Source organism: Poecile atricapillus, chromosome 21, assembly GCF_030490865.1.
Source record: "Poecile atricapillus isolate bPoeAtr1 chromosome 21, bPoeAtr1.hap1, whole genome shotgun sequence".
Taxonomy (NCBI): Eukaryota; Metazoa; Chordata; class Aves; order Passeriformes; family Paridae; genus Poecile; species Poecile atricapillus.
In genome coordinates, this window is record NC_081269.1 from 1,541,206 (window position 1) to 1,560,400 (window position 19,195).

At 42.1% G+C, this 19,195-nt stretch overlaps 1 protein-coding gene across 1 annotated transcript; it reads left to right on the top strand.

The window, feature by feature from the left end:
* Nucleotides 1-449: 449 nt before the first annotated feature.
* NOS2 (nitric oxide synthase 2) lies at nt 450-19,159 on the top strand. The gene is made up of 27 exons (XM_058854363.1): nt 450-525; nt 1,890-2,065; nt 2,775-2,871; nt 3,454-3,576; nt 3,667-3,815; nt 5,244-5,406; nt 5,778-5,869; nt 6,240-6,381; nt 6,778-6,917; nt 7,465-7,639; nt 7,979-8,080; nt 8,677-8,871; nt 9,215-9,297; nt 9,604-9,748; nt 9,979-10,083; nt 10,255-10,304; nt 10,397-10,571; nt 11,049-11,181; nt 11,567-11,645; nt 12,078-12,256; nt 12,883-13,046; nt 15,277-15,487; nt 15,808-15,895; nt 16,369-16,490; nt 16,731-16,879; nt 17,570-17,764; nt 18,379-19,159. Exons 2-27 carry the CDS (start codon nt 1,959-1,961, stop codon nt 18,457-18,459), a joined length of 3,444 nt encoding a protein of 1,147 aa, XP_058710346.1. The 5' UTR covers nt 450-525; nt 1,890-1,958; the 3' UTR covers nt 18,460-19,159.
* Nucleotides 19,160-19,195: the final 36 nt, after the last annotated feature.

Sequence of the window (19,195 nt, forward strand, 5' to 3'; positions counted from 1 at the left end):
TATGTAATGCTGCTCGTGCAGCAGTCACGCACCCTCCACTTCTCCAAGCAATACAGGACAAGAATCAGGGGAATCCCCCTGATTTCGCTATCTTATGTCCAGCTTTGCTCAGAGCTATTTTGCATACATGGTCCTGCACTATAAAAGGCTTTTGCCTCCCGGTAGGAATACAGAGCCTGAGAGGTGAAAGGCAAGAAACTTTTACAGAGAGGAGTCTCTCCTGGCAGGGTTGGGACACCTCTCACAAAAGCACAGTGAGAAGCACTGTGTTCATTCTGTCATTTACTGCAGCTGGTAAAGTAATTATATGGCAAACTATCTTTTTGTTCTATATTAGGAGCAAAGTGTCTGACTCGGTCTTCTGCTCTAGTTCCAAGCTGTCCAGCTGTTGTGAAAACTTTGTTCCTCCTTTCTGCTGATTTAAAGGTTTGTGCATGTAACAGGTAATACTGTCAGTGCTACCACAGAACGCCGCGGTGCAGGACACCAAGGAGCTTCTTGCTCTGAGTGCCACTGAAGGGAAATGTGAGTCTGCTCTCTTTCTTTTTGCTTTTTTCTTCTTATTTTTTTCTTTTTATTATTATAATTCTTTTTTCCTGTTATTATTTTTCATCTTTTTCCTCATATTCCTCATTTTTTTCCTTTTCCTCCTTTTTTTCCTATGTATTATTCTTTCTTTCTTTCTTTCTTTCTTTCTTTCTTTCTTTCTTTCTTTCTTTCTTTCTTTCTTTCTTTCTTTCTTTCTTTCTTTCTTTCTTTCTTTCTTTCTTTCTTTCTTTCTTTCTTTCTTTCTTTCTTTCTTTCTTTCTTTCTTTCTTTCTTTCTTTCTTTCTTTCTTTCTTTCTTTCTTTCTTTCTTTCTTTCTTTCTTTCTTTCTTTCTTTCTTTCTTTCTTTCTTTCTTTCTTTCTTTCTTTCTTTCTTTCCTTTTTCCCCTCTCCATTTCTTCTCTCTTTTCCCCCTGTATTTCACAAAATTGTATAGGCCCATCACAGCTTTTTATTGCAGAATAGTAATTTAGATTTTTTTTTTTCCTATTTTGTAACTGTAGACAAATTCTTATTACACATTATTTCTATCACCTAGAGTAGCAATCAATCCTAACACCTTGCAGTTTCTGCACAGACAGTTGGATGGATTTCTCTTTTTGTGTGACTTTACAACAGATAGTATCTTCAGAGCCCAGCATGAATTTAACTTCTACTGTAAAAGCAACATAAGTATCAAAATAAGACATAATTTACATCAGGAATATGTGACAATGTCTGTTTTCTACCTTTGGAAATACCAGGTTTTGATTTGTTTTATGAACCAGATTCAAACACTGGGGCTGATTCTCTCTAACCCTGCAATTTACTGGCTTGATCTTTCTCTTCTGCCGCACTTTCCCTAGCATAAAATCCATCTTATGTTCAGAAATGAGCAGAAAATGTATGTTAAAATGAATAGCATAAACTTTGTACTCTTATGTAAATGCTATGTGTTACATTGAAAAAGTGCTACACATCTTAGAAACCACAGACTTCAGCCTCTCAGAATCCTGTTTATTTCTAGCAGGTGGATACACTGCAAAATGTTTTGGTTCATTTATAACACAGCAACATTTCACATCCCTTTTCTAAGCTTGTGGTCTGCTCAGACACCAATATTTGCTGCTTTACACGACCAGGAGTCTTCTGAAATTCTCTTGTCTGTATTTTAGATTAGTACATGGCTGCCATGTACTGACAGAGTGTTAGTTTTAGTATCACTGTCCTAAGAATCAAGCAATTTTCATTTTAAACACAGGATGTTAGATCAGATCAGTTAGGCTGATGAGTTTCTGAGAGATGTTAATGGGAGTTGCCCTTTTGGGTAAAAACTGACCTTGTTGGGTTTTTTATGTCCTTAGAAGTGTTCCCACATCACACAAAACAAGGTTTCAGCACAGTGAAGTAAAACCACAAAAAAAGCATACAAAATGCTGTGCCCATGGCAGTTTGTGTTCAAGTCTCATGCCGCCAAGAACCAGTACCCCAGAGAGAAAGATATCAACAACAACGTGGAGAAAAATAGGAAGATCCATGGGTAAGATCCTTTTTAATGGTTTCTAATGGTTTTTAATGGTTTCATAGTTTATCTTTGATTTGAAAAGGGAAGATATTAAGTGGTTTGGGTCCTGGAGAAACCTGTAATGAGTTTCCAAAATATTAGTATTTACCAAAGAACTGTGGGTCTCTGGGTGGTGTAACTTGGTAATGAACATGAAACACTTGTGTCAAAGTTAAACAGTCATTGAGCATATAAATCATCTTGCTGTCTCTTTCACAGTCTTAAATTTATTTGGTGTGTTATCATGGTTTCAGGTATTCTAAGTCTCAGGAGGTGTGTATGCTATAAAAATAGCATTTATTTATTTATTTATTTATTTAATTATTGTTATTATTATTACTATTATTATTAATAATAATAATACTGTTATTAAGTTGGTTAAGTTGGTGTTCTGTGCTGCAGTTCATACACAAAACTGTATAAAATAAGTGACACACGCATTTCAAATTTCTCTGTCTTCAGGGTGTTACTTATTTAAGGTTTCATATCCTGCCTTCCTTCCTTTCCTTGCACACAGTGCCCTGGTACTATGGCTTTACTACTGAATCCTGCCCACTGCCACTACTGGCTTATGGGCTCAGTACATATTCCAGAGACAGCACTGAGCATCTGCTGCTGATGCTGAAAGCAAAGCCTGACATAAAGCACGTTGCCTCATACTGACTTCTCTTTCTCTCTGCTGAAGCTCAGAAAAGGCTGATGCCAAATTGCACGCTCCAAGCAAGAAGCAGATGGAGGGGCTGCCTATCGTAACTTCAGCAAAGCCCAGTGAGGGAAGAGAGGTCTGTTCCCAGCATCATTGCTTGATAGTAACAGTTCATGAGTGGTGCTTGCTGCTCACAACTGCTCCACATTATCCTGGGAGGTCTGACTGTGGTTGCAGGAGGTTAGGACTGCTGGGGCATCTTTGGGTGAAAGTTCTTTTCTGACAAAAATGGAGCATTGATAAGACTTAAAGGAAGAGGTGTCCCCATGAGGACTGCAATGCCTGATTCCTTTATATACCTTTGCAGACCTTTAGTAACAAGCCTGTCCTGTCTCTGAGATTGGTTCACTTTTTTCCTGAGACTGTGACTGTAATGCGCAGAGGTACTCAGAGGACTTACTGAAATTATAAAAGTATTTGCAGTGGCAGACACTGTTTGATTAGTACAAAAATACTTTTTTTCCCCCATTTCATATCAAACTGTAGACTAGCTCTGTATATTTGTAGTCAAATAATCATGTTCAAGCAGATTACATTTATATCTGGTTTCTTGAATTTAATATGAAATATTTTGATGTTAACATTAAATCTAAAATGAAACTGAAATATATTCAATAGGTCTGAAGACAGTATGCGTTTTTATCTGTTCTCTGCCCAGAATCTTCCTCCAAATGACATCAAAGTTTCAAACCAAATATCAGGATGTCCAAGACATATAAAAGTAAGAAATTTGGAAAATGGATCCAGCTTTCTTGACACATTACACCTGACTGCAAAAGAGGTAAAATATAGAAATATGAACAGGGAGTTGTCAGAAATTTTAAAAGATACAGAGTGCAACATTGGTTTTTAACATTGTATTGTTTTTCAGGTTATCAGTTGCCGGACCAAAGCCTGCCAAGGGTCAGTCATGACCCCAAAGGGTCTGGTGAGAGGTACTAGAGATGGGCCAGTACCACTGGAAGATCTTTTACCTCAGGCAGTAGACTTCCTCAAGCAGTACTACAGTTCCTTTAAAGAGTAAGTCAACTTGATTTTTGCTATAAAATCCTCTACCTACCTGTCTGTCTGTGAGCCTCCAGGAGGGTTTGGTTTCTTCACATCTCTTGGTAACTACCCTGTTACATAGCATGCATTCAAAAATACATAAGGACTGTTAAAAATGCTAAATAAAACTGTCATTGCACTTCATGTGTTCCATCTCCCAATCCAAGATCTTGAGAACACAGGTTAGGACTCTGGACCATGCATTCCTCAGCTCCATCCCTTTGGAGTGTGCTACATTCCAGAACATTGAGGACTCTCTGCCAGAGCATTACCTTCTAGCTTCTTAAGATTAGCTGCACCTCAGATGAGTCTCAGTGTGCCTTATGTCTTTTGTTTGTTCTGTTCCAAGTATCTTTTCTCTGTGTTCCTCTCAAGGCTTTAGCCATAGATTGGAAGGCCAGTGTTGCTTCTCTCCCTTGCTCTGTGCTATCAACATAAACTCACTGAGCATTCCAAGAGGGGTTTGTGTTTTCACAAAAATGGCCATGGTGCAGAGGCATCTTGTTGCAGAAAATGCTGGAAGAGCTGGTTGATTTCCAAGGGCTTGCAGTGCAGTTCCACATGAGCTTTCAAGCAACAGCTCAGTGTTTGCTCATCCCACTCGAAAGGATTATCAAACTTTCAAAGGGACTCAGCCACATAATGACCACTTCTTTAGACACTTTGAACTCCTTGCAAATCTTTCTTCCCTCTGAATCGTTCTGAAAATCCCTGTCTTACACACAGGCTGTCCTCACCAGCCTGTTGCATTTGCACATCCCTGTGTCTCTGCTCATGGCTGTTTGATCACATTGATTTACACTATCTCACATGCTTGCCCTTGATCTTTCATCTTGCTGAAAATGTGAAAACTCTCAGACAGTGCAGGCTATTTTCATTCTGTCTGTAAGACAACAAAACAATTTTTGTCTCTGCTGTGATAAATATTTTCTAATGTTTTGACTTCACTCTCTGTTATGAAACTCAAGAATTTTAGACTTGGTTTCCTGGACAAAGGAGTAGCTCAGCACTTCCTTTTAGGAATGAAAATCTTACTTTACTCAGAAGAGCTATGGCCTTGTAGGCACAATAGAACTTTGAGAGGATAGTCACTCTCAACCTACATGTGCCCTGATTTTCATTTCCTTGTGATTTTTTTCCAAATTAATCTAGAAAATCCAAATTTACACCAAAAATTTTACACAGAATAGCTTGTGGCCAATCCATGCATATATTGGGTAGTGGAAGGATGGTGTCAATATTTAAATTTCTTGTGTGTTAGTTTCTTCATGGGGCCAATAAGCTCTGTCCTTGCACTCCGTAAGGACAAGTTTTAAATTCTGAAGCCAAAATATAAAAAGAACATCTGCACTTTGAATGAAATTCTCATTGTTCTTTTCATGGCTGTTTCCTGTTCAAAAGGCCAAAAATCAAAGAGCAGCTGGGCCGGCTGGAAACAGTGACCAAGGAGATAGAAACAGCAGGAACCTACCACCTGACAAAGGATGAGCTGATCTTTGGCGCCAAGCAGGCCTGGAGGAACGCGCCCAGGTGCATTGGAAGAATCCAGTGGTCCAATCTGCAGGTGAGCTGTGGATGTCCAATTAAGCTGTAGCCAAACAGTCCTCTGCTGTGACTCAGAAGAATGTCACTGTTTCAAATCAGGAGGATTCCCTCCTGTCCATATCAGGAGATTGGTTTCTTTGTAGTTCTCTGCTTCATGGCTGAATGAAAATGTGTAGCAGTGTAGGAATCAGGTGTGTCATGGGACCAGGTGCATGTTTTGGTCCTTGGTGGATTGTTATGGGTGAAAATGATGCATATAAGAACTATAAAAATGAACCTTTCCTAGTGGAGCCACAATCTTTCCATTCCTTAAGTGCATAGGAAAAAATAACAGCTTTGGATTGCTGTTTCAAAATTAGTCTTCTTTACATTTCTGTTGGAAACACACAGGTGTTTGATGCACGGGACTGTAAAACAGCCAAGGAAATGTTTGAGCGTATCTGTCATCATATTCAATATGCCACAAATAATGGTAATATAAGGTAGGTCTCTAATTTTAATTTTAAACAACAAAAACCATATCCAGATCTGGCATCAAAAACACATGAAGTGGTCTATCTCAGCACTTTGACAACTTGTCTCTGCTCTTAATTTTCCTGGTACTTGTATTTTCCTGTCATGTGTTCCCTCAACCATCTTGAAAATGTGTAACTGTCATGGCTGATGTTACAAAACCTTTTGCAATTCCCGGGGAAAAGAGATGATTTGAAGATTTGGGGAGGTGGGCAAAGAGGATGAATGATTTTATTTCTACTGATGTTCATTTTAGAAATGTAAAACTTTTTCTGTTGGTAGCAATTTCTGTGTGAATAGTGAGGATATGTTTGTAAGGCATGCTCTCTGTCCGGGCAGGTCAGCCATCACAGTGTTCCCACAGAGGACGGACGGGCAGCACGATTTCCGTGTGTGGAACAGCCAGCTGATCCGCTATGCTGGCTACCAAATGCCAGATGGCTCTGTCCTTGGAGACCCTGCCACTGTGGAGTTCACTCAGGTACAGCTCCAAACTCACGGCCACAGCTGCTTGGCTAACCCCTCTCCCTGGGGCTCCTTCCTCACATGTTTATGCAGAGTGGTAGAGAGGTGAGGAGTGAATGGGATGTTCTGCCTCACAGGATGTAGGTGCAGACTGGAATGATAATCTCCTACAGTCCTCATATCAAAGTGCTGCCCTCCATCTCAGACAGGGTGAACTAACACTGTCAGGAGACATGACCAGGGACACAATCAGTACTTCATCAGCGTGACTCAACACTGTTGGAATGGCAAAGAGAATATTTTTTACTTAGAATTTACCTCAGGAGCTTTCAGGGGGTTAAAATTCTTTTGTCTTCAGATCTGGAGGGGAAACCTGAAAAGAACACAGAAAATGTGCTTTCTGTATTTGCAGTTGTGCACTGAGCTTGGGTGGAAGCCGAAATATGGCCGCTTTGATGTACTTCCACTTGTTCTCCAAGCAAATGGCCAAGACCCAGAAATATTTGAATTACCTCCAGAAATTGTCCTCCAAGTGCCAATGGAGCATCCAAAGTAAGCATGCAAGATTTAGAAAATTGCATTTTTGCCTCTGCCTTGGCAGGTTATTGGGCTGTGCCTGTGGCAGTTGTTTTATGAGTTCTTTGTCAGGATGAAATGATGGTAAATCATCCTGAAAGATAAAATGCCTGTTAGAACAATGAAATGAGATTTAAATTAAGGAAGCAAATTACAGTTTTGTTCAAAAACATTTTTTCCCAATCTACATTTCAATTATATTCAGAATTTTAAAAATTATAATTTTTTATGCTAGTGTAATGCACATTTACCACTGCACTCATAACAGTGTTTATTGCCTTTCTCTCATTTTTTTTTCTTCTTATTTGCTTTGGGACTGGTCTTCAGATTGCAGAACTCTGTAATATGGTTCTGCAGTTCCTGTAGCTGGTGATTCCCAAATTCTGCACTGAAAACTCCTCAGAGTTTCTGCAGACCCTGGTGCAGGGGTTCCTCCTAGAATTGGTACTCTTTATCTTCCTGGGCTTTTCTGTTTTTTGAGGAAAAAACACACAAATAGTAACTCAAACTGTTTGTTTGGCAGGTACGAGTGGTTTAGGGAGCTAGACCTGAAGTGGTATGCACTGCCTGCTGTGGCCAGCATGCTGCTGGAGGTGGGAGGGCTAGAGTTCACCGCCTGTCCTTTCAATGGCTGGTACATGGGGACAGAGATTGGAGTGCGGGACTTCTGTGATGCTCAGCGCTACAACATCCTGAAGGTGACCTGCTGGAGGGGAGCTGGGCTGGGCTGCAAAGGGAGGGAACTCAGTGCAGGAAGAGTTTTGGAAAAGAGACACTATCAGTATTCACTGGGATGGGAGAGAACCACTCCCTGCCTTATGAAGCTGGAACATCCTCAAGAACCAGAGCTCCAAAATTCCAGTTTACCTTTAATCTCAGGTTTCTGTTGCCATCACTTTCCCCAGCATGATACTGACTCTTTTCCCTTCTACACGACTTTTTCCTATTACAAAGTTGATGAGGTTGAGAAATCAGGGGGGTCTAAGTTCCATATGGTAAATTTGCTTTTCTCTTTTCTCTATCTTTTCCACATATAGGAGGTGGGGAGGAGAATGGGACTGGAAACAAACAAACTGTCATCATTATGGAAGGACAGAGCTGTTGTAGAGATCAATGTGGCTGTGCTTCACAGCTTCCAGGTAAATCACTGAGAGTGGCATCTGGAGAGACACTGAATACTCACGGTCCCTTTTTCCTCTCACTCAATGGAGATGACATTATGATTCCACTAGAGTTATTCTTGATTTACACCTGAGAAAGTACAGTAATCCATATTTCCTCACAGGTAAAGACAGAAGGAAAAGAAAAATGCAAAAAGGCAGTTAAAGGGCAAGATTTTTCATCCTTTTAACACATTTATATTTCAAAACCTATGTAAAGCCATTGGATTAATATATTTTATTTTCAATTCCAGTTTAACATATCATGACAACATGAAAAGAGGGTAAAAGTAAGTCAGAGGCTTTGCAGCATGCACTCCCAATGCTGCAGAGGTAAAATGCCAATGTTAAAGAAAAGATCTAAGACTTCTTAATCAAAGGCCCACACTTCACTCTTTATCTCTATCTGTATCTTTAGAGTAATTGCTGATAGTATTTATTTCCCATAAATACTCCCTTTACTCTGAGTAAAGTTCTTGAATTATTGACCAAAGCAAGAGGATTACTTTAGCTACACCATGTAGAAGGGCAGAATAGGGTTTTAATGTATGTTTTTCTCTTTGCTGTTGTTCTAGAAACAGAATGTAACCATAATGGATCACCACTCGGCCGCTGAGTCCTTCCTGAAGTACATGCAGAGCGAGTACCGTTCACGGGGCGGCTGCCCGGCAGACTGGGTGTGGATTGTGCCTCCCATGTCAGGCAGCATAACCCCTGTGTTCCACCAAGAGATGCTGAACTATGTCCTCACTCCCTTCTATTACTACCAGGTACACATCATCAAAAGAAAAACCGACTCTAGCCGACAAGCTGAGTGGTACAGATGTGATACAGGACCTGAGGGAGTCTGGGTGCCAAGCCCTAGTTCATGGAAGTTCACTACACAGATTCAGAAGGAGCAGAAAGGAGCTATTTGATGTGGGAGGTGCTGTTAGTCCTGTTGAATTCTCTGGCTTTAATTGAAATACAGTTTAATGCACCAGAGACTGATCCCATATTTTTACTCAGTGGGTTGTATATACAGATTCTATTTGATCTGGCCCCTTAAAGATACACAAATTGTTTATTTACTATTTTGCATTCCTTACTTAAAGCATAACTTTCTTTTTAAAGGTGGATGCATGGAAAACACATGTGTGGCATGATGAGACCCGCAGGCCAAGGAGAAAAGAAATAAGGTTTAGCATCTTGGCAAAGTAAGTTGTTCAAATAAGATTCTTCATGCTTTGTCCAACTATTCTTGTAATATTTCTGCTCTACTTCTTTAAAAACAATTATTACAGTAGAGACCACTTGAGTGATTTGAATCACAGCCTTACCTCTCCACCCTGAGGAAACATTCCTGTCTAAGGTTCTTGCTTAGGGCCGTCTACAGTGTGTTGCTTCTGAACCATCTTTCAGAGAGAAGCCATTCTCAAGCTCAGTCTTTCCTAGCTTATTTGTCAATCAGCCTGAATTGGTGTAGCTCCATTAAAAGTTGTGTGTGATTGTTCCTTCCCCAGGGCTGTGCTCTTTGCATCCTCACTCATGCAAGGAGCAGTGGCCACCAGGGCCAAGGTCACTGTGATCTATGCCACAGAGATGGGCAAGTCAGAGACGCTTGCCAATAACCTGTGCAGCCTGTTCAGCTGTGCCTTCAGCACTAAGGTGAGTAGTACAAATCAGCCACGCCTCTGGAGACAGGAGTTTGGCTTCTGCAGGCTTTTCCCTTCTCCAAACCTGTGTTTTGAAAGTTCTGTAAATACAAGTTGGACTAGAATTTTGATTTTGTATTCATTTGGCATAATGCCATGTAAGTCTGGTCAGCAGTCATCTGAGATATCTAAGGCTAGTTCTTATGGCTGTGAGCAATGTCTCATGAGCTTTATTCCTTCCAGATTCTGTGCATGGATGAGTACAATATTTGTGACCTGGAAAAAGAAACACTTCTTTTAGTGGTTACTAGCACTTTTGGAAATGGAGATTCTCCAGGTAACGGAAAGGTAATGTTCACCTCAGAAGTGTGTATGAGACTCAGCTCAAAGACCAAAAACAAACCTTTCATTTATCTCATGTTCTTCAGTAAGATATGGATCAGATTTCAAATTAGAGTATTCTGTCATAAATCAGAGTATTTTTCTATCCTTAAGTGTATTTTATGTATTTTTATGCAGACCTGGAAGGAATCCTTGCTTAGACTGAAACTGCTGAGAAATAAAATTAGGTAAAAATACTTTGTTTGGTTTACATGCAATTGAGTCCTTTAGCACTCCATATAGCATAACACAGCAACCTCCTTTTTGTCTCCTTCTGCAGATATGCTGTGTTTGGTCTGGGATCCAGCATGTACCCAGAGTTCTGTGCCTTTGCTCATGCCATTGACCAAAAACTGGCCCAACTCGGGGCTTCCCAGCTCACTCCAGTGGGTGAAGGGGATGAACTCAATGGGCAAGAAGAAGCTTTCCGCAGCTGGGCAATCAGTGCTTTCAAGGTGAATATAGAAATACATCTCTTATTCCACTCATTCATCCATTCATTTGAGTTCAGTTCTCATAAAAATGAAGGAAAATGAAGGAAAGCAAACATCTGAATTTATAACTGAATTTGGACCTCCCCTCTTCTCTACTGCTTGCCTAACTTGGAGAGGGAACTGGGTCCCTTTCTATTATTTTTTAATATCCACACAAAATTGCATGAACCCTTTTGGATAATGGAATGCTCAGTATGAACAAGTGTAGCATCAAACATCTGAATTTCTTGCAGTAGATCTTTTTTAGCTATACTGTTATAGTAGTGGAACCTCACTGAAATCACTGAACTCACACAGCAGAGGCACTAAAAACCAGCAGTCTGTGAAACTGATACCTCCTTATTAGGATTATGCTAAGAATATATATATATATATATATATATATAAATTATTTTTTTTTACTCTGCCTATCCTTTATTTTTGTGGTATTTTATCTAGACTGCCTGTGACATTTTTAACATCCGTGGGAGACACAGTATTCAGTTGCCTGAGATCTACACCTCTGAGGAAAGCTGGGACCCTACTAATTACAGGCTAGTGCATGACTCCCAGCCCATGGACCTGGCTAAAGGTATTGCTCCCACCTTCCTCCCTCTGCCTTTGCTGCTTCAGAGGGGCTGAACAGTGAAGGTTTCTCAGAAGAGCTCTTGGCCCTGCTGGATGGTAGAATGCTTATAATGCAGCACATGATCAGATTTCAAAAGACACTGGTTTACATTGTCTAAGTTATCTTTTCTAGCACAATAACACTGGAACTATCCCATATTTAGACAGCCCCAGAGGAGCAAAAGTTGAGATGAACTGCTTTTAGTCAGGGAATGGGGCACACACAACTGACTAAAGGTTGGTCACCTTCTAGGGCAAGTGTGGGTCAGTTCTCCTGTGCATATTAATTGAAGACATTTTAAACAAACCTAATCAGAATTACCAAGAGTCATATCCACTTTTCTCACCAGCTCTTGCAAGCATTCATGCCAAGGATGTAATTCCCATGAAGCTGAAATTCAGACAGAATCTTCAAAGTTTGAAGTCCAGGTATGCTACCTCATTCTTTTGAGTATTGCAATACTACATTTTACTAAAATCTTAAACATGTAAAGTGCTTGGTTATAAACATCTTCTCCCTGCAGTTATTACAAAATACAAAGGAATTTTGTACTGTCCTTAGTAGAAGCATGTGAGCTGTGCAGTCTGCACTTCCACTGGCTGATTCCAGGTGTGTTTATTCTGTATTGGACAGACCAGGCAGAACTTCAGCACCCAATTTGTTTGGATACAAGTACTTCACATGCCTGGACTCTGATTTGTTTGTCTCTATGAAGCTCTAAGCTGCTCTGGTATTTGATAACGAACACAAGGGAGCCCTTGCCAACTGCCACTGCAGATTTATTCTCTTCCTGTGCAATCCAAGGGAAATCCTGTCAATGTTACCAAGATCTGTCTCATTTCTCTTTCTTTGCTGTCCAGTCGTGTTACCATTCTGGTTAAACTTCACTGTGAGACTAACCAGGAAGTGCATTACCTTCCTGGGGAGCACATCGGGATTTTCCCAGGCAACCAGGCAGAGTTAGTCCACGGTATTATTGCACGTGTCAAGGATGCCCCTCCAGCTGACCAGACTATCAGGCTTGAAACCTGCATTGATGGTAAGTTGGATCTCTTTAGACAAAACAACAGAGGATATTGGACAGATTCTGTTAAAATTCATAAGAATTTTTGTTGACTGAATTTGATTCTATGATCCTTTTCTTAAGTTTCAATAGGGTTTGCTGCTGCTTTTTAGTTATTCTTACAATTCTTGGTTATGATTTTGCCCTTTCTGGCAAAACCATGACTTCAGGGTTGCAGAGGTACCTGAGGTGGCACTAATTCAGTTGCTGAACTGGCCATTGACTGCCATTAAATTAATCAACAGTTTGCTTATTGTTGATACATGTAAGAGTCCTAAAATAGACCTATATGTCCTGCCCATCTTTCCCGTAGTAGTAGGAACAGTCATAGGATTCTGGAACATGGAAAGATGGTTTCCCTGAATTAAAGACTGTGACTTTCCAAGTGGTATTTTTTTGTCATGAAGTTTTCTGTGGCAGATCCTCCCCTTACAAAATGTTCAAAACCTCACAGTAATCTTTTTCCAGGAGGGCCCAGTGGTCTAGACCTGCTGCACCCTCACCTGAAGGGGTATTTTGAAGGACACTGAGTTTTGCAAAGCTTCACAGCTCTCAAATACTGTGTGTGTTGCTAAGTGTCCTTTTCTTTCCCTCATTTCCAGGTGGATACTGGACAAGTCATAAAAAGTTTCCAGCCTGCACACTACCTGAGGCTTTGACATACTTGCTTGATATCACTACTCCACCCTCCCAACAACTGCTAAAAAAACTTTCCCAGCTGGTGACAGCAGAAGGAGACAAGCAGAGGCTGGAGGTGTTGTGTCAGGTGAGCCTTAGGGCTGGAGGTGTGTTTGCAGAACTGTGCACTAGGCCCTCTGATGCCCTTTGGCTCTGTAGCAGAAGCTTAAGAATTTTTTGTAGTGATGGTTTTTTATGTTTCTGTTACATATTCTGTGGTCTTGGAAAGCCAACCACAGTCAGAGGAAGAGGGGTCTTGAGGCTCAGCTTGGGTGTGGGAACCAAGATGTGGTTTTTCCTGTGTGGTTCTGGGTGGGTCATTTGCCTGCCTGGTTCTCTTGCCAAACAGTGGTTTCTGATGAGACACCCTTAAAGACCTTACACTTTGTGGAGGAGCTGCAGGGCAGCTGGTAAATGTTTATGTCTGACAATTTGCTACCCTGAGGGTCAGAGGGATGTGGCTTTAAGAAATGACTCACAGGTGTGGTAAGTGCTGGCTCCTCCTACCAGGTTCAGGGATGTAACTTTTTTTAAAAAATTCTTTCTCTGTTTCTTTTTTCCGTTTCTGATTCTGCTGCACTTCTTCTGTACTTTTTTTTCACTCCTGGATTTCTCAGTCTCCTCTGAGCTGAGCTCCTTGGGGTATTCCCTCGCAGGGCACCCGTTTATCACAGTCCTCTGGGTCAGGACAAAAACTCCAAAGCCTGTTAGGATCTTGTTTCTCGTGTTTATTAGGATGTTATCACAAAACTTGGCAGGTCCCTCCAGACTTTCTGCACAAGTTCAGTTCACTGCAATCTGGTTAATTTCTTTCTGATGGTACAAAATGGCCTTTTGGCTCACTTTGTGGCTCACTTTGGCTTTGAAAGCACAAAATGGCCCCGAACTACACACTTCTTTTATCTTTATACTTATTCTTATCCAATTAACAATAGACATGTATATTATTTTTCTTAATGACCCAACACCTGTGTGCTGCACTGTGGCATTTTCTAACCAATCACCTACTATTACCCAAAAACCTCTAGAAGAACATGAAGAAAAAAGAAGGAAAATAAACAACAATCTAAATCCTCCATCTTGTCTTCTGCTTTCTAAACTATTTTAAACTCTAAACTTTAACTTTTTCATCCAGTGACTTAAGAAAACTCTCTAATCTACACACTCACACTTTTAGCTTTTGTATCTAACTTTAACAGTTGTTTTCATGTATCACCATGAAAACATGCTCATGAATTTCATATTGTATGAAATTCAGTGCTTTTCTGGATCTCAAAGCTAAGCATCAGAAACAAGGGCACACACTCTGTGTCTCAGACTCCAACAAGGGAGGCCCATGGGAGGTCAGGACCTGGGACTACACAATTTTACAGCTGTGCCACAACAGGGAGCTGAGAAACAGGCTCTACTTCCATTTCTGCATCCTCGCTGAGAGGGCAGGTGTCTGAGAACATTGTAGTAGGGGTTCTGAACTTCTCTGTTCAAAGTTAAATTATTTCTTAGGAAACCCCAGTATTGGTCCTGGCAAAGTTTTGAAAACTCTTTGTTGATTTGCCTGCATATTTAATTGAATGTACAGCAGGAATCTTATTTATAAGTGACATTTCAAATATGCCTGCTCTCCTGAACTCAGCATGACCTGGTATTGTTGTGGTTGTGAAAAACGAAGTTCACTCCTGTAAAATTTTAAAACAGTTTAATAAAGACAATAAGAGACATAAAGTAAATCAAAGAGTTACGGCCGGGTGCCTTGGCACGCTGCCAAGAGCACACCTGGTATCTCAGGGACACTCTTTTTATCTCCCCCTGCTGTGAGGGGTTAATGCATATTCAAAGTGTGTCCCCTCTCTGGTTCTGCCTTCTTAGATCATGCTTTTGCACAACTTAATTTTCTGCTGGTCAGCACTATTTTTGCTGATCATCATTATTTTGGAGTTTGGTTTCCTTTCCTCTGGAAATGGTCACTGATCGATAAGAGTCCTAGCCCCTCATCCTTCCTTTGAGGGTAGCTGGTCTTCCTGTCTTCCCCCCCTGACAGCGTCCTGGTACCGGCTTCTTGATAACCATTTGCTCTCCATTTCCTGCTGTTGATAATAGCCTGTTTTCCACAGCTTGATCCTCCCATTGTCTTGCTTGTTTATCTTGCCTTGTCCAGATGAAACATATCCTTACCATTCAGAATTCCTATCTAAGCCTATAACTTGCTAAGAGAGAAAAGAATATCATGAAAGCATATAATATATATATTTATCAGAATAATTGTGAAAAGCCAATATTTACAACATGAATTCACAACATGGTGATGGTTTGGCTTTTAGAGCACAGAAGAATACAATAAATGGAAGTTTTACAACAGCCCGAACATCCTGGAGGTCCTGGAGGAATTCCCCTCTGCTGAGATCTCCACAGCTTTCCTGCTGAGTCAGCTGCCATTTCTGAAGCCCAGGTACTATTCTGTCAGCTCGTCCTGTGACATGACAGCCAGAGAGATTCATCTGACAGTTGCAGTTGTAAACTACAGGACAAGAGGTAATGAGCTGTTGTTTTCATCTCTCTCTTAATTAAATTATATTTAGGCTACATTGTGGTTCAGGGAAAAAACTGCCATGCAGCACGAAGTATATCTGTAATAAAAAATTTGTGTTGTCATACCTACAGAATAGTACCTGCAGGGCAGGTCTCCATACTGGGCCAAGATTTGCTAAAATCCTGGACCATGATCAGTGCATCCATCTTTTATAAATCATTACTAGACATACATTTATGCTAAAATTTTAACTATAAACTGCTTTTTTAGAAACAGAAGGCTTTTGGGTGCTGACAGGTGTTCTGCCTTGCTCTGCTTTTAGATGGAAAAGGACCTTTGCATCATGGAGTCTGCAGCACGTGGCTGAACACAATAGAGCTCAATGAAACCGTTCCCTGCTTCATCCGCAGGTAAAGGAAATTAAACAACCCAAATAAGAGCAGTTCTTAGTTCAGCTTCTTCAGCGGGTTTTCCTTTGCTCAATATTTTCAAGTGACTGGTGAGTTGAAGCTGGAACTTCAACTGGGTCTGAGAAGAGAGGGAATTAATTCCCTGTCTTCCAGAGAAGAGATCTTTTACCATACCTTACATAGTAAAATAAAAATAGCATTTAGTAAAATAAAGATAAACATAGTAAAATAAAATAGTATTTAGTAAAATCACAAATCATTAGAAAATTCTGAAGTAATTCTATTCCTATGACCCCATCCCCACTGTCAGCTTCTCCACTGCAGAGTAAGGAAAGGGGAGGGAACAAGGAGCACCCAGTTCAGCCCTATTTCAGACTGGGGACCTGGGCTGTGCTACTCAGAGTCATTCAGGCAACTGAACGTGAATTTCAGTCAGAAACCAGTTACCTAATTAACATATTCTTGCCTTGTAGTGCTAATGACTTCCACCTGCCGGAGGAGCCCGCCAGGCCCTGCATTCTGATCGGCTCGGGCACCGGGATCGCTCCCTTCAGGAGCTTCTGGCTGCAGCGCCTCTATGACCTGGAGCACAGAGGTACCAGGGGAGCTGGGGCAGGGCTGGCTCAGGGACACCCCCGCTGCTGCAGACAAGGGCTCTGCGGGCAGAGACACCCACAAATGTCAGCCAGGAGCCCCTGCAGGGACTGGCACTCCCGGGCACTGCACTGGAACAGCCAGTCCGTCCCCCAGAGGCCATCCCGCGGGCACAGCCTGGTGCCAGTCCCGTGTGTCAGCGAGTGCCCAGGCACTCAGTCCCTCTCCCATGTGCTTGCAGGGCTCAGGGCAGGGGACATGACGCTGCTGTTCGGCTGCCGGCAGCCAGACCTGGATCACATCTACAGAGAGGAAACTGAGGAAATGAAGAGGAAGGGAGTCCTGAGAGATGTCTACACAGCTTACTCTAGACTGCCTGGCCAAGACAAAGTAAGGCTGGTTCCTTTGTTCTTTCAGGGTTAACTCCTCCAGAATCATCCCTCGAGATCTGGACTCTGTTCTTTACAAAATGGTATCATTTTGCTTCAGTGTATTGTGAGCAGGTTTGAGCTCCTTCAAATGAAGGAAAATCTCCCTGTGCACTCCAGCACAAGTAAACTGTGCTATAAGTTGCTATAAATGTGCTATAAACCCCTTACTGCCATAGAGAGGCACATCCAGTACAAACTGCCTTTGAAACTAGAACTGGGACATTTTCAGAAACCTTGTATTTTGCAAGATTTGATTAGCCCATGGGTTAGAAATGAGTTGGCTCTGGTCATTTGTCCCCATTTCAATGACACAGTGACCATGGAAATTAATTTTGCACAGAAGATTCTTGACAAAACAACAGCCCAGAAGTTACCCTCTTTTTAGCTCTCCTGGCAGTTAGGAGACTTTGGCAGATAGAAGGGTTTTTGTCTGTGCAAGTTTGATCAAGAGACAGGCCAAGCTTCCACCTCTGGGGCTTGTAAAGGGCAGCCTGAAGAAATTTTTCACTTTTGCTGTGGTGCAGGACAGAGCTGGAGCAGACGGGGCACTCAGAGCCTCAGTGCACAGCTCCACGGTGGATTCAGAAGAGCCAACAACCAAAGCAGCATTTCAGAGACCTGGTGCGCTGACGGTTTTTGTGTTTCCCAGGTCTATGTGCAGGACATCCTGCAGAGGCAGCTGGAGGCCCGCGTGTGCGAGGTGCTGCAGGTGCAGCAGGGCCACATCTACGTGTGCGGGGACGTGCGCATGGCGCGGGACGTGGCGCGGGCGCTGCAGGCGCTGCTCGCCCGGGCCCTGCGCCTCAGCCAGCAGCAGGCAAACGAGTACTTCCAGCAGCTCAAGGTAGCTCCCTCATTGCGGGCCACTCCCTCCAGCACAGGGGGCTGCAGAGCCAGGCTCGGCTCCTGTGGCTGCCGCGCAGGACTGAGCAGCGGCTTGGTCCCCCCGGCACTGCCAGCACTGCTCCTGTTCGGCCGGGGCAACAGAAGAGCTCCTGCCCCGCCCCTGCCCCACCCTGCCCTGCTCTGTTCTGCCCCGCCCTGCCCTGCCCCGCCCTGCCCTGCCCCGCCCTGCCCCGCCCTGCCCTGCCCCGCCCTGCTCTGTTCTGCCCTGCCCTGCCACGGGGGGATCCGGGGGATCTGCTTTGCGCGGTGTTGGGAACATAGAGGAGCTTGAGGTTTTATTGTATCCAGAGAGGGCAAGTGAGTTCAGGAATTTCATGGGTCCATCACTAAGGACCCAGTGCCTGGGACTACTGCTTTTTAAGACCCTCTTGTTATCAGAACTCACCCTGGTGCATTTGTTCCTGGGGTTCAGGGAGCTCCCTTTCACTGGCAGTAACAAAAGTCTACAGAACCAATGCTACAAATGCAAAAGGCCTTTGATTTACTGAACTAATGGATAAGGAGTAGCTGGCAGCATTTTATTCATCTCTTGGGTGTCCTTTCTTTTTGCAGAGCCAAAAGCGATACCATGAAGATATATTTGGGGCTGTGTTCCCACATGAAGTCAAAGGAGCTTTGCAACCCAGCAGCTGAAGACCAAATCCACTTGTGTTTTAGACGATATTTGCACATTTGTTGTTATTTTCAAAAAACAAAGAGTCAAATTCTCCTTCTTATACTTGTTCAATCATGAATCTGTATAGGATTGTAGGATTTCACTCTTAAACCTCAGTCTTAATTAAGTAAAATATTAAATTTAACTTCTGTTGCTATTTATTCTGACATGCTTTTAATACATTATCTTAATAGTGAAGGTGCAAATTATTTTTTTAATACCATCTATGCTAGTATAAATCTGGTGGGTTTTGTACATACAAGGAAAATGTAGAGTTTTGTACTAAGTTAACTAGGGCTGAAATCTTTTTTTAAAATGTACTGTTAATCTTCTTGGCCTTATTTATATCAGATTGGTTTACTTGCATATTATCTTCCCTTGAAAGCAAGTGAATGGATGGTTGTGTTGCTGGGAGCTGTCTGGCCAGGTGCTTGGATCTGGAGCAATGTTTGCAAATGGGATAATAATGTGCTGGTCCCCAAGTGGCAACACCTGCTGCATCCACCTCAGATGTATCTGCTCAGCAGGTAGCAGTGGTGAATTCTGCTTTGTGGGACTCAGGTACATGAACCTCAGCTGTTGTTGTTACAGAGCTTATAGCAGGAAGGTTCCAAAAATTCCAAAGCACTTTGTACATTTGAATTCTATGCTCTGGTTTACTTGATTTGTTTGTAATAAAATCTGCCTTTATACTGAGACAAAGTGTGTGGATCA